The 16,161-nt window shown below is 53.3% G+C and overlaps 1 protein-coding gene across 2 annotated transcripts in view; it reads right to left on the reverse strand.

The window, feature by feature from the left end:
- Positions 1 to 1,831: 1,831 nt before the first annotated feature.
- Positions 1,832 to 16,161, reverse strand: part of TRIO (trio Rho guanine nucleotide exchange factor) — a 353,374-nt gene continuing 339,044 nt past the window's right edge. For both annotated transcript variants that reach the window (XM_042997460.1, XM_042997467.1), the window contains exons 49-57: positions 13,074 to 13,321; positions 11,239 to 11,377; positions 10,476 to 10,503; positions 10,107 to 10,269; positions 9,718 to 9,839; positions 8,343 to 8,421; positions 6,443 to 6,643; positions 3,588 to 3,726; positions 1,832 to 3,040 (exon numbers count right to left, since the gene is read on the reverse strand). In XM_042997460.1, the coding sequence (XP_042853394.1) occupies positions 2,492 to 3,040; positions 3,588 to 3,726; positions 6,443 to 6,643; positions 8,343 to 8,421; positions 9,718 to 9,839; positions 10,107 to 10,269; positions 10,476 to 10,503; positions 11,239 to 11,377; positions 13,074 to 13,321 (1,668 nt within the window). In that variant the 3' untranslated portion in view covers positions 1,832 to 2,491. The remainder of the gene's footprint in view (positions 3,041 to 3,587; positions 3,727 to 6,442; positions 6,644 to 8,342; positions 8,422 to 9,717; positions 9,840 to 10,106; positions 10,270 to 10,475; positions 10,504 to 11,238; positions 11,378 to 13,073; positions 13,322 to 16,161) is intronic.

Genomic DNA, 16,161 nt, shown 5'->3' on the forward strand with positions numbered 1-16,161 from the left:
CCCTGAGCCTCCGAGGCAGCACCCATCTCCGGGAGAGGGAGCCTCTCCCGCCCTCCGTGACTTCGGGACTCAGCGCAAATGTTGTCCTTTCACACCTGTCTTACCTTCAGGATGCCAGCAAACAGAAGAATAATAAAACCTGCGGTAGAAGTGCCCCAGCACTGGATGGCTCCCGTGTGGGCGCTGAGGGCCAGCTACCCCTGGCGGTGGGGGGGAGGGGGGGAGTGGGGGCGTGGCCTCGGCAGGTGCCGTATCATCGGTCAGTTCCTAACACTGATGCTTGCACCCAAGTGCTTCACGTTCTTCAACCCATCTGGACGTGAAACTTGCTCTTCTGTGGCCAGGAGGCAAGAGCTCTTCCCTTTGTTGCGATCTACGCCCATCAAGAACTGGGGTACCTTGGATAGAATTCTAACCAGGACCAGGGGCAGCCCCACTCTAAACAGCTGAACTCTGGTTCATGTGCCAATGTCTTTGGAGTGTGGGTTCTGACAACCAGTCTGCAGGAGCCGGACCAACTCTCATTTCTGGCCATGTACAGCGGATTCCTAGTCCAGAACATTCTCCTCTCCAACTCCCCGCCTGACCCATGAGAGGCCCGCCTTTCAGTCTCCCTCAGCAATGTCTCTCTTTTCGGTTCCATAGTGACCAATTTAAATAAAAGGCCTAACACACAAATCAGGCAAATATGTTTAATTTTTTAAAATAACTGATGGCAAAATAAAATATTTACATCACATCATACTGTGTAAACATGTAAGGTCTCTGTACAAAGAAATATACATGCAAAATAATGTAAAAATTTAACTGAAATAATAAAAGAAACAATACACAAATAAAAGTTGTGAGGTTACGAATACACATCCAGTTTTGAATCCAATTTCTTTTAAAAAGTTTCTGTACAATTTTACAAGAAACAAACAAAAACCCAACAAAAGAATAAATAAAATACATTGGAAGCTGCAAAGCTTAACTACGCCCGGTTCATGGCTCAAGACCCAGGTGTCTGGCTGGCTGGGGAAGTGGGCCGGTCTCGTTCGTAGTGGATTTCACACAACAAAGATAAAAAGACATTCAGAAAAATTCAAGCGTGCCCAGAAAGCCCGCGGCTTGTTGACAGGTGTCCCCATGCCAGCGTTAATTCTGCCACAGTGACGCAGACGTCACAGATGCCAGCCTCAAGGCGGCTAGTGCTTAATTGGCTTTTATTTCTTACCAAAAGCTCAAAATCCAGCCAATTTTTGTACAGAAAGTGGAACGTCAAAAAGTCTAAAAAGTAGTAAATGGCCAGACCGATTTTGGGAAAAAAAATAATACTTTGGCATTCTGAATAATAGCATAATAAATTTGAAAACATTACCCTATTATCCAGTTTTATATTCAGAGTATGAAATCACTTTTTACAGTCCTCGAAACTGACAAATTTCACGCAGAGTTAAATCTCCTTGAACTGATGGCACAGGGCTCCACCCCCACCCCCCCGCCCCCGACACACGCACAAAACCATAAAGCTCACTGTACGAAGTATGTGCTTTTTCTATGTATTTATTACAGGTACAACAGAGGTCTTCATAAATAGTTGCATAAAATGTTAAAGCCACAACATTGCACATGATATGAAATAAAACCAAAAAAACCCCAATGAGTGCATTTACAGTATTTTCATCTGACTGTATACTGCTCGACAATCTGATTGACGGCTTGAGGGTGGGAAGCAGGGGGAGGGGACATCGGGGTGGGACCCAACCTGACGTCCTGGGTTGATGGGCAGAACCCTCTGACCTCCTCCAAAGGAAGCCCTGGGCGGTGGGGGGGTGGGGGGGGGTGGGGGGGGTGGGAGGGGGGGAAAGGAGGGAAGGACAGACCGAAGGCAGGACCAGTCTTATATACAAATAAGGCCTACATTTCATCAGAGCAGAACGATTCATTCTAGTTTTATGCAAAAGTCTGAGGTTGAATGCACGTTTCAGGAGCCTGGTCTGGCGTCCCGGTGAGACGTACACAGACCCGGCGGCTAGGAAAGCTCAGAGCCAGGTGGACCCTGAGCTCTGGACGAGGCCGTGGGGAGGGCCGCCTCGAGGGGGGAGTCCTCCCCAGAGCTGTCCAGTATCTCTGTTTTGTTCGTTAACACCAGTGGTTGAACATAGGCATTTCGTGTCCTTGAATAAATCCTGGAAAATGTTAAATTTGCAAAATTCTATTCGTGTGTATCTAAAAAAGTTTCTTTTCTTTTTTTTTGCAGAAACCTGAATAAAAGACTGTGGTACAGCAATGCTGTCTCCGCTCACGAAGAGTGTGCGAGAAGGTCCTCCACCCCAGCACAGCGTGCTCCTGAGCCCCGGGCACCGCCGAGCACAGCTCACCCGGAAAGCACTGTCACACGATGAACGTACGGCAGCTCATCAGTCATGTTGGTTTGTGTTTCTCTTCGAAATTCAAATTAACAGCTGATTGGCAGGTGAAAGAGAATGAGAGAGAACTTCAGGATGGGTCAGACTCTAGGCAGAAGCCTGCTCTGTAAGAAGTTTTTAACGCTACGGATAGGTCGAACATCGTTCTGGTGTTTGCGCCGCTCAATGAAGGAAGTCAGTCTGGACGTGTCGAGGACGCCCGCACCTTTGCCACTGCCGTGGCCCGCCTGCAGCCACTGCTCCTGGAGGGCCAGAGCAGCCGAGGGACGCTTGGCAGGGTCCTCTTGGAGGAGGAAACACACGAACTCCTTGGCCTTCTGGCTCACTCCTTTGAAGCAGTCCTCTGGGAAGCTAAAGTCTAGTCGGCAAATGTTCAGGCAGGTCTCCTCCACGCTGTCGTCGAGGAAGGGGGACACGCCACTGAGAAGCACGTATGTGAGCACTCCGACACTCCATGTATCCGAGGTCAGGGAGATGGGGTTCCCAAGGATGACTTCGGGGGCCGCAAACTCGGGGTTCCCCAGCAACTGGTGGATGTAGTAGGTCGTGTTGAGTTGGACAGCATCTCCAAAGTCAGCCAGTTTGATCGTTGGCTTGGCCGAACTCTGATCCACCAGGATGTTTTCAGGCTAGGAGACAGGATAAGACAAGGTCACTTCCATCTGTCCCCATCCCACGCTTAACACACGATGCTCAACGGGCATCCAGGAGGTCGACTGGAAGAGACTGTTCACACGCAAAACGGGACGAAACTTAGAGCGTGTCGGCCCACGGAGGAGTCAGCATCGCCTGTCGGGGACAGCCCTCTCGGGAGACCGGGGTGGAGTCGCCGCGCCGAAGGGCTCCGGCTTAGGAAGCTGGGTGTTGTTCTCACTCCTGGCACTAACAGAAACATTCGCCTTCCTTTCTCAGCTGCCACTGAACCAGTCCCACACCAGCCTCACGAAACTCACAGGAACTTTCCAGAACTCACGGAATATGTGAAGAGTACTTTACTGATCGTTTATAGCATCAAAAGTAAATCTTAAAACCGGAGATTAGAGACCCGTGTGCCCATTACCCACATCCTCGTACTTGTCCCCCCCTCCCCCCGGGCCTCCTGGCCTGGATGCAGTGCAGAAGCTGAGAGGCCCTGTGCTCAGACACGCCGGCCTCGGCCCCGGGAAGCCCACTAACCTTGAGGTCCAGGTGCGCTATCCTGCAGTTGTGAAGGTATCGGACGGCTTCCAGAACCTCCCCCAGATACGCCCTGATCTTCCCTTCGGTGAGGTTTCCCCATCGCACCAAACAGTCCAGGAGACGTCCCTGGTCAGCCCTGTGGAGGCAGGAATGCGCACGATGCTTGTCACGGCGCTGACCTCTCCTGCGTAACAGGAGACGGGAGGCTGCCGGTGGGCCCCTTGTTAACGTCCTACAAGGCTGGGGTTTCGGAATCGTACCTCCACCTAAAGGCGCGACTCTATCAAGAGGGTCGTTTCTTTCCAACCTCATTATGGATGCGAGCGGGGAACAAGGTCGCTCAGCCCCCAGAGGGAGTGGGGAGGCAGACAGCAGCACATGTGGGCTCCTGCCCAGCCTCTGAGACACTGAGGAGACGGCCTGGGCAAGCCATCTGCTCTTGGATAGAATGAAGTGATACCACCTCCCCGAGCCTTAGTTTTACCACCTCTAAAATGGGCGATGGGAAGGCCAAATGGGATAATGTAAGAGCTGATGTCACGGGGTGATGAGAAAACAGTCACTTGGTCTTAATGCCTGGGCTCCACAGCATGACAAGCCTGCTCCACCCAGAATCCGGGCATTTGCACAGACGCCGAGCTCACGGTCTTCCTGGGCGCCTTTTAAAATAAGAACTCAGAGGGGAGCCGTGAAGAGTTCTAAAGAATGCGGTCACCCTGCTCACTTGTGACCCGGGAGGGAGGACTGCCTCCTCCCCACCATTTCTGGGATCTGTAAGGATAGAAGCCTTGACAGTAACTGAAACTGTGCCTTCCATCAAAATGACCCCTGTTTCCATTCCCCAAAGTGGGAGCTTGGAAGCCGAAGGAACTACCTGCCGACCCGTGTGGGTAGCTGGTGCCTCTCGCTTCATGCTGGACTCAAAAGGCTTCCCTACTTTGAATCACTGCTGATGTAAAAGCCACTGACACAGCACTGCCCGCGTGCCAGGGACGACACACTCTGTGTCACGCCAGCTTCTGCAACTGAAGGCCACAATCGCAATGCGGTGGTCTGGCCCCGGCCTCCCCGAACCCCAGCCTACGCTGCCCCCTTTGCTTGCAAAACAAACTTCTAGGAAAACCAGCCATTTGTCTGATAACAAGGTCATCAAGGAGAATGTGGTAGTAAGACATCTGCTATGAAAAAAAATCCTATTAACAGTATGGTGAGACCAAAGCATTCAGTTTTCCGCTAAAAAGAAAGGACAGCTGAACATACGTAAATTTTAAGCCAGAAACGGACATCTTGCCAATTTTTGATGAGGACTTTAGTTTTTGTTGAAAAATCCCCAGATGATCAGTAGCTATTAGTCACCCAGCATCTCAAGTCTGAAAGGAGCCTCCCAGGTACTGAGGTCTCTGCCTGGACGTCATTTTAGTGCCACAACAAGCCCCATTACAAGATTTTTAAAAATTCTAAGGTTGAGAAAGGAGCTCCAGGTACAGAGCCAATGAGGTAGGGAGCACAGACAGAAGCCAGACTGGGCTGTGCCCAGGCTCCAAGTCCCCTGACGTGCCCTTTGCCCATGATGTTCGGCGTAGGGGGACGTCTCAGGGGCCTGCCGTCCTCCCTCTGCCATCTGACATGTCTGCTATTCCAAAGATGGAGGCTGCGACAGGCCCTCGACACTCCAGCAAGAGCTTTACCCTGGGGGGGGCAGGGGAGATGGTCTTGACACATGCCCTCCCCCGGCCTTGCCCTCTGAAGGCACTTCCAAATTCTTTACAAAAAGCAATACAACACACAGAAAAATCAAACACAGGGCCTTGAAGGGGTCCCTGCAAATGACGGGCTCCTAGAGCCCGAGTCCCACTGTCAGGAAGAATGTGTCCTAGAGGCTCTGAGGAGGCCTTCCTGTCTGTCCTACTCTGTCCCCCTAAGAATGCATCAAGGAACTACTAAATGGCACAGAAGATTTTGCTTTTACCAGTGGAAAGAAGTTGTAAATCCATGTAAATATATGAAAGGACTCCCTAGTAAAAAAAGAAGGAATAGGTATTTAAACCTGGCTAAACGCCCCTATATTTCACAGAGGCCAGAATGTTCTAGGGTGGGCTTCCCAAACCCGTACAGCTAACACTTTGAAACAGATGGTTCTCAGCTGTGGGGCCATCCTGGGCAGCATCCCTGGCCTCCACCCTCTAGATGTCAGGGGAACCCCCAATCCAAGCAAGTCTCCGGGCATGTCCAAATGTCCCCTGGGGAGCAACACTGCCCCTGAGTGAGGACCGATGCTCTCGGGTCACAGTTTTCACTGTTCAGATGACTGACGTGTTCGCTGAGATGGCACTGAGGCCCTGGAGTGCCACGGGGAGCAGGGGGGCTGCTCTGGCCGGAGGTGCCCCCCTCCCCCTGTCCTGACCATCCTGCAGGGGGTGGACATGAGCCCTGAGGGGCAGGACTGGATGCCCAAAGCATCGGAGATGAGAGAGCTCGCTCTTAGTGAGTCCACCCTGGGCCCCCGGCAGCACATGAGTCTTCAGAGGCCGGGCCTCTGGGGGATCCCGGGAACCAGGTGGCATCTCCAGGCCGACACCCAGAGGGACCCTGGGCAGTGCTGGGGTGTTCTGATGCTAGGCTGGTTGCTCCCTCGTTTGCACAGCGCACGCTAAAGACTATACTTCTTTCGACCGTTACTGGAAAGCTCTAGAACTGTGGTCTCTGACAGTAGGCTTTTCTTTTGTATTTTCCACGTTCTGTGGATCCCCAAATGCCACTCTCTGCCCTTCTTAGAGAACAAACAACAATAAGATCACTTAAAGTTGAGGTAGAGGCTCCCAAGCTGGGGAGGGAAGGGGGTGTGTACGCACATTTCCAAAACCAGGATGTAGCTGGTGGGGGTCTCGAAGCTATCAATGAGGCCAACAAGCAGCGGGTGCTGGAGGTTCTGCAGGATTCCAAGCTCGTGGGTGACCTGGTCACGCTTCATCAACTTCTTGTTCACAAACTTAGTGGCCACTGCTCGTTTGGTTCCTTTTTGATCACATTTCTTAACGACAGAGAATCTGCCCCTGGAAAATATGCCAAGAAGGTCACTTTCAGACGACTCTGAGTCTGTCATGGACAAGAAACTGTTAACCTAAATGGACCGGGGGCGGGGCAGCCTCCCCTGTCCACAGGCCCTGCCCTCCCTGGCCACTCGTGGAGGAATGACGGCCCGCGACGACCCCGAGGAAGCCTGCCAGTCTCCGAGCCCCTCAGCCATGCGTCTCCTCTCCTTTCTAGAGGCAAACTCCATCTCCTCACCCTGTGTGACCTCCTGACCTCAAATTCGGCAGAAGTGACATGTGAGACCAACCAGGCAGCCTCTGCCTCTGCTGTCATGGAAAGCCTTCCTCACCATGTCAAGAAGCCTGGGATGCACTTGGTGGCCCCCGGTCACCCTGTGCCCCCTTTTGGAAAGGAGTATCACTGCTGTCACAGTGCCTGACTTGCAGGACGCCTGTGTGGGGCCAGTCACTCATCGGCACCCACGGCCTCTGGAGCTGTCCCCAGTGAGCCACACCCAAGAAGCCTCAGTGGCACCTTGACCCAACCTGGAAAATAGGGTCTTGGACCTCAAATCTGAGCCCGCTACCATAGGATGGGATGAAATTTGGGGAGTACTGGGGAATGCAAGGAATAGAAATCACCCTGTGGTGGGAAGAAAACGGCCACACCACTCTGCTACTTCTCCCACAGAAGGGCAGTCTGTTTCTCTTCCCTGAACCTGGCCTGGCCGGTGGTGTTTCTGACCCACACAACGCGGAAGAAGTGCGGCCGCTGATTTCTGAGGCCGAGCCTTGAGAGGCCCTGCGGCTTCTGCCATCACGTGAGGAAGCCCAGGGCGAAAGTCTATGTGGAGAGAGGCCCAGCGTCCCAGCCAACTGAGCCCAGGGGAAACCAGTGGATAGCTGCCCGGTCACTCCAAACGTGGCCAGAAGTGGTTAAGTCAGCGCTGCCTCGAGACAGCAAGTGGTGTGCCCGTGCAGCGATGGACAGCGGACAGACAGGTCAGCCTGATACACGCAGGTATGTGCACAGGTAGCTGGAGCCACGAGACCCAGTGCAGCCACTCGAATGGAGGAGGCCACTCTGGGGGTTTCTTGTTAAGCTTTTTAAAAGCGACAAGCTCAGCTGTCATGCTTTTGACCTTCTTGCTGCCTGGGTCAGGACTGGAGAAGTGGAGGAGAGCCGTGTGGATGGGCAGCAGAGTCGAGCCAGAGGGCCTGAGGGCCCTGCTGACTGCCGCCCGAGCCCTGGCTGCCCTTCTGGAAGGGAGGAGCCCCTCTCTCTGCTCATGCAGGCGTGCCCCGCATCTCCAATGCACATCTCCACAGACAACTCAAGTCTGCCGGGCACACTCAGCCTTTCCTAGCGGAGCCTCCAAAGGAGAATTAAGTCCCACAAAAAGGGTTTGAGCGACTCTCCTCCAACTTCTCCCAAGGACACGACAGCTGGTTCGGTCCTAGACGCACAGCAGAGGAGTTGGGTCATTGCATGAACGGATGGCTTATGGCTTTAGGCCTTCATTGTCTCCTGGAATCTGAGCTGAAAACGTCTGAACCCTCAGTGTTTACTGTCGAAAGGCAATTACAGGTTACCTTCCAAATAGAATTCCTATAACTTCCAACTGGTGGCAAAATACACCACTTGATTTTATCTACTCCTGCGGTGAGTTATGTCTTACTCTCTGTTCTCCCGGAAGGGGCTTTGGGTTTTATATTGTACCTGCCAAGCTCAGCCACTTCGCTGTAGAAGGAGTCAAAGTTGTCTTTCCAGGTCACCATGATCCCATCACTCCCTGGACCTGTAACAAGAGCAGCACCTCCCCTGAGCTTGGTTTCTGCGGCGCTACTGGGGGAAGGGGTCTCTAGGCCTGCGCTGTCCAACATGGCGGCCACCGTGGCTGCCGGGCATGTCCGCTGTGGCTCATAGGAACGAAGATGTGCCCGAAGCATAAAATACACACGACAGGCTGGGACTTAGGATGAGGACGAGATGGGTTTACGTGACAGAAATAAACACCCACTGCCTTTTCCATTATTTTCCAACTCGCGTCTCCAAGGTGGCATCTTCCACCTCCCCAAGTGCCTTTAGCTTGTGCTACTGATTTATTAGAAAGCAAAAACCACCTGGACAGTTTCTGTGGCCTCTTTTACAAATTACAACACCGGTGATTCTTCACTTTTAAATTCAAGATTCTCTTTCTTCCTTGCATCATGATCTGAGAAATTCAGGACATTCCCTTTCTCTGGTTTAATGAGATTAAAATATCTGGGATGAAGAGACACAGGATAAAAATGCTAAGATAATTCTGTTCATTGTCTACACACAGGGTGTTCCTGAACTCAATGCACCTTTTAGTTCAGGGTTTTATTTTTGTTTTGCTCTCGGAAGCAGGTTCCTTGAGCTGGTGCAGCTGGGGGACACGTGACAAAAGTCAGCGGTCCTGTGCTGCCAAGCTGGCCTTCTGCCAAAGCAGTAGCTGCAAATCAAGGGGTACGTGCTGCCTCCTGAGCATCTTGTCAAGTGCACCCAGAGGAGACTTAGAAAGGCCCAGGACATGGGTTCTGCCTCCAGTCGCTCAGTCTAGCTGAGGAGAGAGAACAAGGCCTTGCTGGGCAGCGAAGAGAGCAAGGGCTTCGGACCGGAGGGACGCAGGTCCCACCCTGGTCCCCTGCACTCACGGGAGGGACGCCGTTAGGGTCTAAGTCAGGCACAGAGCCTCAGCCACAGTCCTTCCTCTCCTCTCATAGACTGCATGAGACCAGCTTGGAGGAGAGTCTCTCAGGGCCAAAGTGTCAACTCAGGAATTGAATAAAAGAGAAATCAAATAGGAGGATGTGTTTTGAGCACTAAGAACACGGAATGTGCTGTGTTCCAACCCAGAGGCTGGCACCGGGAACTCAGCTGCACCGGGGCCGTGATGAGCGGCCTTCACCGTGTCCCTCCCCGGGAAGTCCTAGATACCGTGGTCTGCCCCTTGTACCTCTTGTTGGGAAGGCCCCGAGAGTGATTGTTGCCAAACACTTCAGAGTATGTGGGGCGGGTCTGTGTAGGGGTGGGGCCTCTGGGCCTCAGATCAGCTCGGGGAGCAGCTTACCCAGCACCCTCAGACTGGCTGAGGACGAGGCCGAACCCATGTCGTTCACAGCGATGCACGTGTAGGTGCCGTCATCTTCTGTGGTCACACCCACAATCTTCAGAGTGGCCTCTCCCAAGTCACTGCCGTACAGATGACAAGACACCGTGGGTCACAGAGGGGCAGCTCCCCCAGTGGCCACCCCTACCCTCCCCCCTTTGGGGTCACAGGAAATTCCGAGAGCGAGTACTGCCAAGGAATTTCAAGTGGAATTTTAATTTTTATTGTGTACCCCGGATGAAACGGGCCCTTGTGGGAGGCATCAGGGTGCAAAAGCTAAGTAAGCAGTTTGACAGTGTTGGTCACAGTGACTAGAGGTCATGTTCACTGCCAGCGAGACCCACCCTCACCTGTAGGAGATGCTGTAGTGACCGTCGTTGTTCAAGGTGTTGTGTTCAGGGCCCTTCCAGGTGATGGAGGCCTTGGGGCGGCCACAAACTCGACATCTAAGAACAACGGTCTCCCCTGTCTCACACGTGACCTCACTCAAGGGAATGACGAATTCTGGGGGAACTGCACGAGAGAGGAGTCAGGGACACCAGTCACCCTTGGCTCCCCTCCCACACCCACCAACGCTAACAAACGAATGAGGCCCTCGTTGCCGCCCACACCCGGAGCGCCACAAAAAACCCGTTCCACGCGGCACACCCGAGGCCTCTCCGCCATGCCCCACAGACCTACGCTCTGCGAGACCAGAGGAAGCAGACAACAGAACTCACCGTCATATATGTAGTTGGGGTTGAGAAGCTGAAATGGAAAAAGCACGTAGATATTAACCAGAAGCAAGAACTGCTTTGAGGTATACTGAGTTTATTCCCTGGCTACGATTATCACTGAAAGATGAGTGGAAATACAACTTGGTTTTCGTGGGTATCGAAACAGCGCATTTTCATCGCCTTTAAATGCACTCATCCAAATTTAGATGAGCTTTTGTCTTCCTTCTCACAAACGCATCAACGCCCTTTAACCTCAGAACTGCCCATTTTTCTCATCCAGTGGGCTGGGTCCAGCTGGTCCCCACACCCCTTCCTTCTGAAGGGCAGCCGGTGCCCTGGCCCAGAGCCCTCGCATTCCCTTTGGGGGAGATTTTTTCTCCCCAGGCAACCACTTCCCAACCCAGGTTTGAGGCAGTCGCACGACGGGAACCAAGCTGACTGAAGCGACTGCCAAGGGAATGTGCCGGAGCGGGCGAGGCTGAGGCGGCCCCCGGATGAAATCAGCGCCACAGCGGCTTTGCAGCGCTGTACTTGCAAGGGTCTGGTTTCTGCTTCACTGGGCAGCTGGCAGTGTTCCTTGTAAGCTACACGTGCACCTGGTCAGGCGTGCTGCGTGTCCCTGGTTCCCCGCACAAGTGTACCCACCTGTGCCCGGAGCCCTGCGAGGGTGGCTGGCGGGAGGCAGGGCGTGGCAAGCGAGGCTGGGCGCCAGGCCCCCTGCTGCCCCCTCGGAATGACACGGGTTCCTGGAGACGCTCAGACTCACCTTCACAGATACCTTGTTGCTGAGTCCTTCCCGAGACTTCCGATAACCGTTCTCTAACTTGCCTTCCCGTTTGCCGTCTTTATCTTTTTTCTCAGATTTTTTCCTTAAACGGAGTGCTGTGTGCCAAGATGTTGACTTCCTAGGGGGAAAGTAACACGTCGTTAGTGTTACATCTTCCCAGTGTTCGGCAAGTGATTCCTGAGAACATCAGAGAAGAGCTGAGTAGCTCACCTATGGGGACACAGGCTGACTGAGGCTCCTTCAGGAACAGTGTGCTCTGCTGAGGGAAACCTGACCCTGAGTCTTAAAAACCAGAGGGGAAACCAAGAAATTCTTAAGTGTTAAGGACTAAAATACAGAAGTGGCCATGATGATGGTCAATTCTTGGCCGTTTGACGCCCAGAGATATGATCAAGTGTTGTTCTGGGTGTTTCTGGACGAGATTAAAATTTTTAATTGATAAAGTAAAACACTCCGCCCTCCACCACGTGGTGAGTGGGCCTCCTCCAATCAACCGGAGACCTAAGTAGAACAAAAAGACTGGCTTCCCCAAGCTGGAGGGAATTCTTTAGCAAAATGGGCACCCAGCCTGCTGGTCTACACTGTGGATTTGGACTCATAATTCTCCATAACCTTATGATCCAGTTCCTTACAACACCTGCCTCCTTCCCAGAATGTACACACACGCTCCTATTGGCTCTATTTCTCTGGGGAACCCTAATACAAGGCCTAAGAATACCCTTTGATAAAATAAAGTACAAAATGGGATTCTTGAATAATGTACTAAGATAAAATACTTCTATGTATCGAGGAGAGACGGGACAAGGGGATCATCATGGAAGAGACCCTGTGCAGCATGAGCTCAAGCCTAGCATCCCCGGGGGGTTGCAAGCTCCAGGCCCAGAGGTGTGGGGTGGTGCTGGGGTCCCATCCAGGTGTGCCGCACACCCCGCCGAGGGTCCTGCCGGGCTTGGACAGGAGCGTGACCATGGTCACCATCATTGGAGATTTCAGAAATCACAAATTCCTGCAATGCCTCCATTCCCAGAAGCCATGTGGCTGATCTCTATCACAGCCAAATAGATTCAGAGAAGGGCAGAGTTTTAAATCAGCACCTGAATTCCGTTTTCTTTAAAAAAAAAAAAAATGTTGAATGCAGGGACACCTGGGTGGCTCAGTCAGTTAAGCTTCTGACTTTGGCTCACATCACGATCTCACGGTTTGTGAGTTCAAGCCCCACGTCAGGCTCTGTGCTGACAGCTCAGAGACTGGAGCCTGCTTTGGATTCTGTGTCTCCCTCTCTCCCTGCCCCTCCCCTGCTCATGCTGGGTCTCTCTCTCTCTCTCTCTCAAAAATAAACATTAAAAAAAATTTTTTTTAAAGTTTAACGCAGCAAACCCGGTCTCATTTCTTAGTGGAATGAAACCTTCTAGTATACGTGAGGCACGACAGTAATGGCATCACACAGATCTTTACCTGCAGCTCACAGACGAGCACCTTCATGGGTGCACCCTCAGCATAGCCTGCTAAGAGGGCAGGGGTCCTTGGAGAGTCCCCCCCCCCCCACCCAACCAGAATATTGGGGACTACAATATTGTTGTGGTTTACTCAGTGACTTGAAAAAAGCTGTGTCTGCAAACGCAGGTTGTCAAAAGACCCTGTCAGAACACGTCTGAGAGACGAGAGGCCACCCCGTCTTCACTCTGGGGTTCCGCACCGCGCCTGGAGATGAACTCGCACGGATGGACGATGGAGCGGCTGGCTCTCTAGCGGGGCCTCCGGGCCTCGTGTGCGCTCGGGCCCCTGTCCCCTCGGCCGGCCCGCCGGGCACTCACTTGAGGGTCCCATCGGGGTTCTCCACGATGACTGCACTGGTGTGCCCCAGGACGAAGCCCGGAATCCAGCCCTCGGCGGCGGGGCACTGGTCAGTGGCGGCTCGGAACACCAGAAACATGTTCTGTTGATTGCTGGCCAGAATCTGAACGACCTCTCCTTGGTAGACGTTGATCTCATCCTCCTTCACTGCCGTGTAATCGTGTGTCACCAACATGGTGGAGATGTTGCTACTGCTGCTGCTTTCACTCTGGAGTGGGAGGGAGGACAAAGAGAAAGGCAGAGGGGAACTGAAACGAGATGTGATGTCATCCGCGGGCGCCGTCTCGTGCCGGCCCAGAGCAGCGCTCACCACACAGGCTCGGAGCCACTCTCTCGTGAGCTGACTCCGTGCCTCTTTCCCGATCACCGAAAACTTAGAAAGCAACGTGAGCGACAATCTAACGCGAGTCAGCGCAGTGACGACACTCTGCTTTTGGGAGACGATTTGAGCCCCATCTTCCTTGCACCTCAAAGGAATGGCTCAGTCCTCCTGCCGGTGCCGTGCTGCCTTAGATCTAGGTTGTGGGGGCGTCACGGGGACTACCACGCTCACCTAGAAAAGCATCATTAAATTAAAAAGCCCCAGAGAGTAGCTCTCCAGCCGACACAGCAGACCACGGAGCGGCCCCAGATCTGCCAAAGAAAACGTTCACTCAGAGCGCAGGCCGCCGGCTCCGGCCGAGCTGCTGACAGGCCTCACCACGGTCACCTTTTATTCCTTTCCTTCTGAAAGAGTGAGCGATACCTGAAAAGTAAATCGACTACTGCCCTGCTCCTGAGGATAGTCACTCGTGTCCCTCAGTGAGTGGCCCTTCCAGGAGCTTGTGTGACCCGAGCGTCCGGAAGGTGCCGTTGCCACAGTAACACACAGAGTACCCAGCACGGCAGGGCAGCTGTGGACACCGCGGGCCCCGCGATTCAAGCTTCGGGAACGGACCTTGGCGTGGGAAAGCCTATGCTCCTCTCAGCCTGAAGTCCTCCTGGTAGTACCCGACCTCCTTGTCCACTGTGTGTCCTTAACGTCCATCACAGTGACTGACAGGCAGCAGACGCGCAATACCTATTTAGGAACTCAACGAGGCGAGATGGCAAAAGGGAAACAGATCATTTCTGAAGCCCACCTACCTAGGCCCGCGGGCTGAGTGGCGTTAGTTGCTGAGTGGAAGACACACAAATGGCAGTGTTTGTCTCAAGCTGTCATTTGCCAAGTGACCCCTTTGTTCCAGGGGAGAGGGGGTGAAGCTGACACCACTGGCCAATCCCGAGCTAGCTCTTGCTCAATCCCCTCTACCAACAGGTGGGACGTGGGAAGGGGCATCAGGCACCCTGTTCCTGCTTGCTTGTTCTCAGAGGCTTCCGCCAACGACGCCGTCAGGACGTTCACGGATCCCCCGGGCTTCGAGGACTCTAGCCTCTGCTGGGCTCCTGGGTGCCTGGGGCAGGTCCTGGGTGGTGCAGTTGCGCCTGCCGGACAATCCCGCCTCACGCAGGTCAGCCTGGGCTGCCGGGCTGGTGTTGGGGCACACGGCAGAGGACGGCTGGCTGCTATTAGCAAGTCAGCGGGCCGAGAACTCCAGGGTCCAGGGCTCCAGACCCGCAGTGGATATTTAAGGGACACACAGCGGAGTGCCAAGCTCTGTTCCTGTCTTGGCGGAGTCGGCTGCGGATACCTGCCCCTCGTGGATGCCCGTGCTGTCCACGTCAGGCTACGGTCTGTGCGTAGTCATTTCTGCCATTGTATTCTTTGAGCATGTACTTTAGGATTCTGACTTATATAGCAATACCCAATAATTTTGAGATTACGAAACCAAATTTGCTAGAGAACGCAAACGAAAAGCAACTTATGTGGCACAGCCGCTTTTGGCAATAACGCATACAGAGCTTAGTCTCCTAATTTTGCCACAATAACAACAGCTACTGGTATTTTCTGAACACCCCCTATGAACCAGGCTAAGTACCAGGCATTTAAAATCCATCTCATTTAATGCTCAAAACCGGCTTCCCAGCTGGCATAATCATTACCCCCTTACAGAGTGGGGGTCAGGAATGTGCACGGGCCACCTGGCTTCTGAGACGGAGGCAGGGTTGCATTTCTATTGCTGCCCAGGTGGGCAGGTGCAGAGACATCGTGCATCCACATTTGGGGGCTGGCACAGTCACTGTCTGGGTTGGTCCACATCCACTCCACTCCTGTTCTCAGCAGAACTTTCTGGAAGGTGCCCATTAAAGGAGGAAGAAGGACCCAGGCCATGGGTTAGGCACAGCTGCTTGGCTGTGAGTGCAGACAGTTCCATGGAAGTAGTCAAGGAGGAAGGTGGTCAAAGCTGACCTGCCAGGAGGATAAGATGGCCCAGATGGGCAGAAATGGGGCAGGGCGATGGTTCCTTTTAACTGAAGTACTTAAGAATCCTAGAGGACATTTTCAAATCCCCATTCAGGCCTCTGGTGGTCGTCCCAGCCTTCCAGGGCATCTCTGTAAGGCACTTTGACTCATCTAAAACACTGGCAACTTCCCGTTCTAGGTTACCTACCACGTAAAAAAAAGCAAGAGGCACAGGCAGCTTGTGCAGCCTAAAGCTGGGACATATGTCACAGGTGACTGACTATGCCTTTGTCTCAGGGTGAACATCCCAGGAGGGAGCCAGGTGGTGACTGTTATCTGTGCACACTCATGGGTGCCCAGTGACCATCACGGGCTGCCCTGTGCTGGGGCAGTCGAGGTTCATTCTGAAGCACAGACTCTGAAAGGTCCTTGGTTGCTTACGGGGAGTGTCCAGGTTAGGATGAGCCCAATTCGTAGGAGGGGTCTCAGCTGTAAGACCATGCCCACATCCCGAGTATTCCACCAGATGCTGGCAGGCAATCCCTGCGACCTCTGCCTCTTTTCCTCTGGCTGAAGTTGCTCACCTGCATTCCTAGCAATTCATACCCAACCGGGGGCCAGGCTACTCTGCAGGACACTGGCCACAGCCACTGCAGAGGTTGCCTGCCCTGACCGCTTGTTTTTGCAAATAAGAGTCAAGGGCAAATAAACGTACCAAGACCCGC

The sequence above is a fragment of the Panthera tigris genome, chromosome A1, assembly GCF_018350195.1.
Source record: "Panthera tigris isolate Pti1 chromosome A1, P.tigris_Pti1_mat1.1, whole genome shotgun sequence".
In the NCBI taxonomy this organism is placed as follows: domain Eukaryota; kingdom Metazoa; phylum Chordata; class Mammalia; order Carnivora; family Felidae; genus Panthera; species Panthera tigris.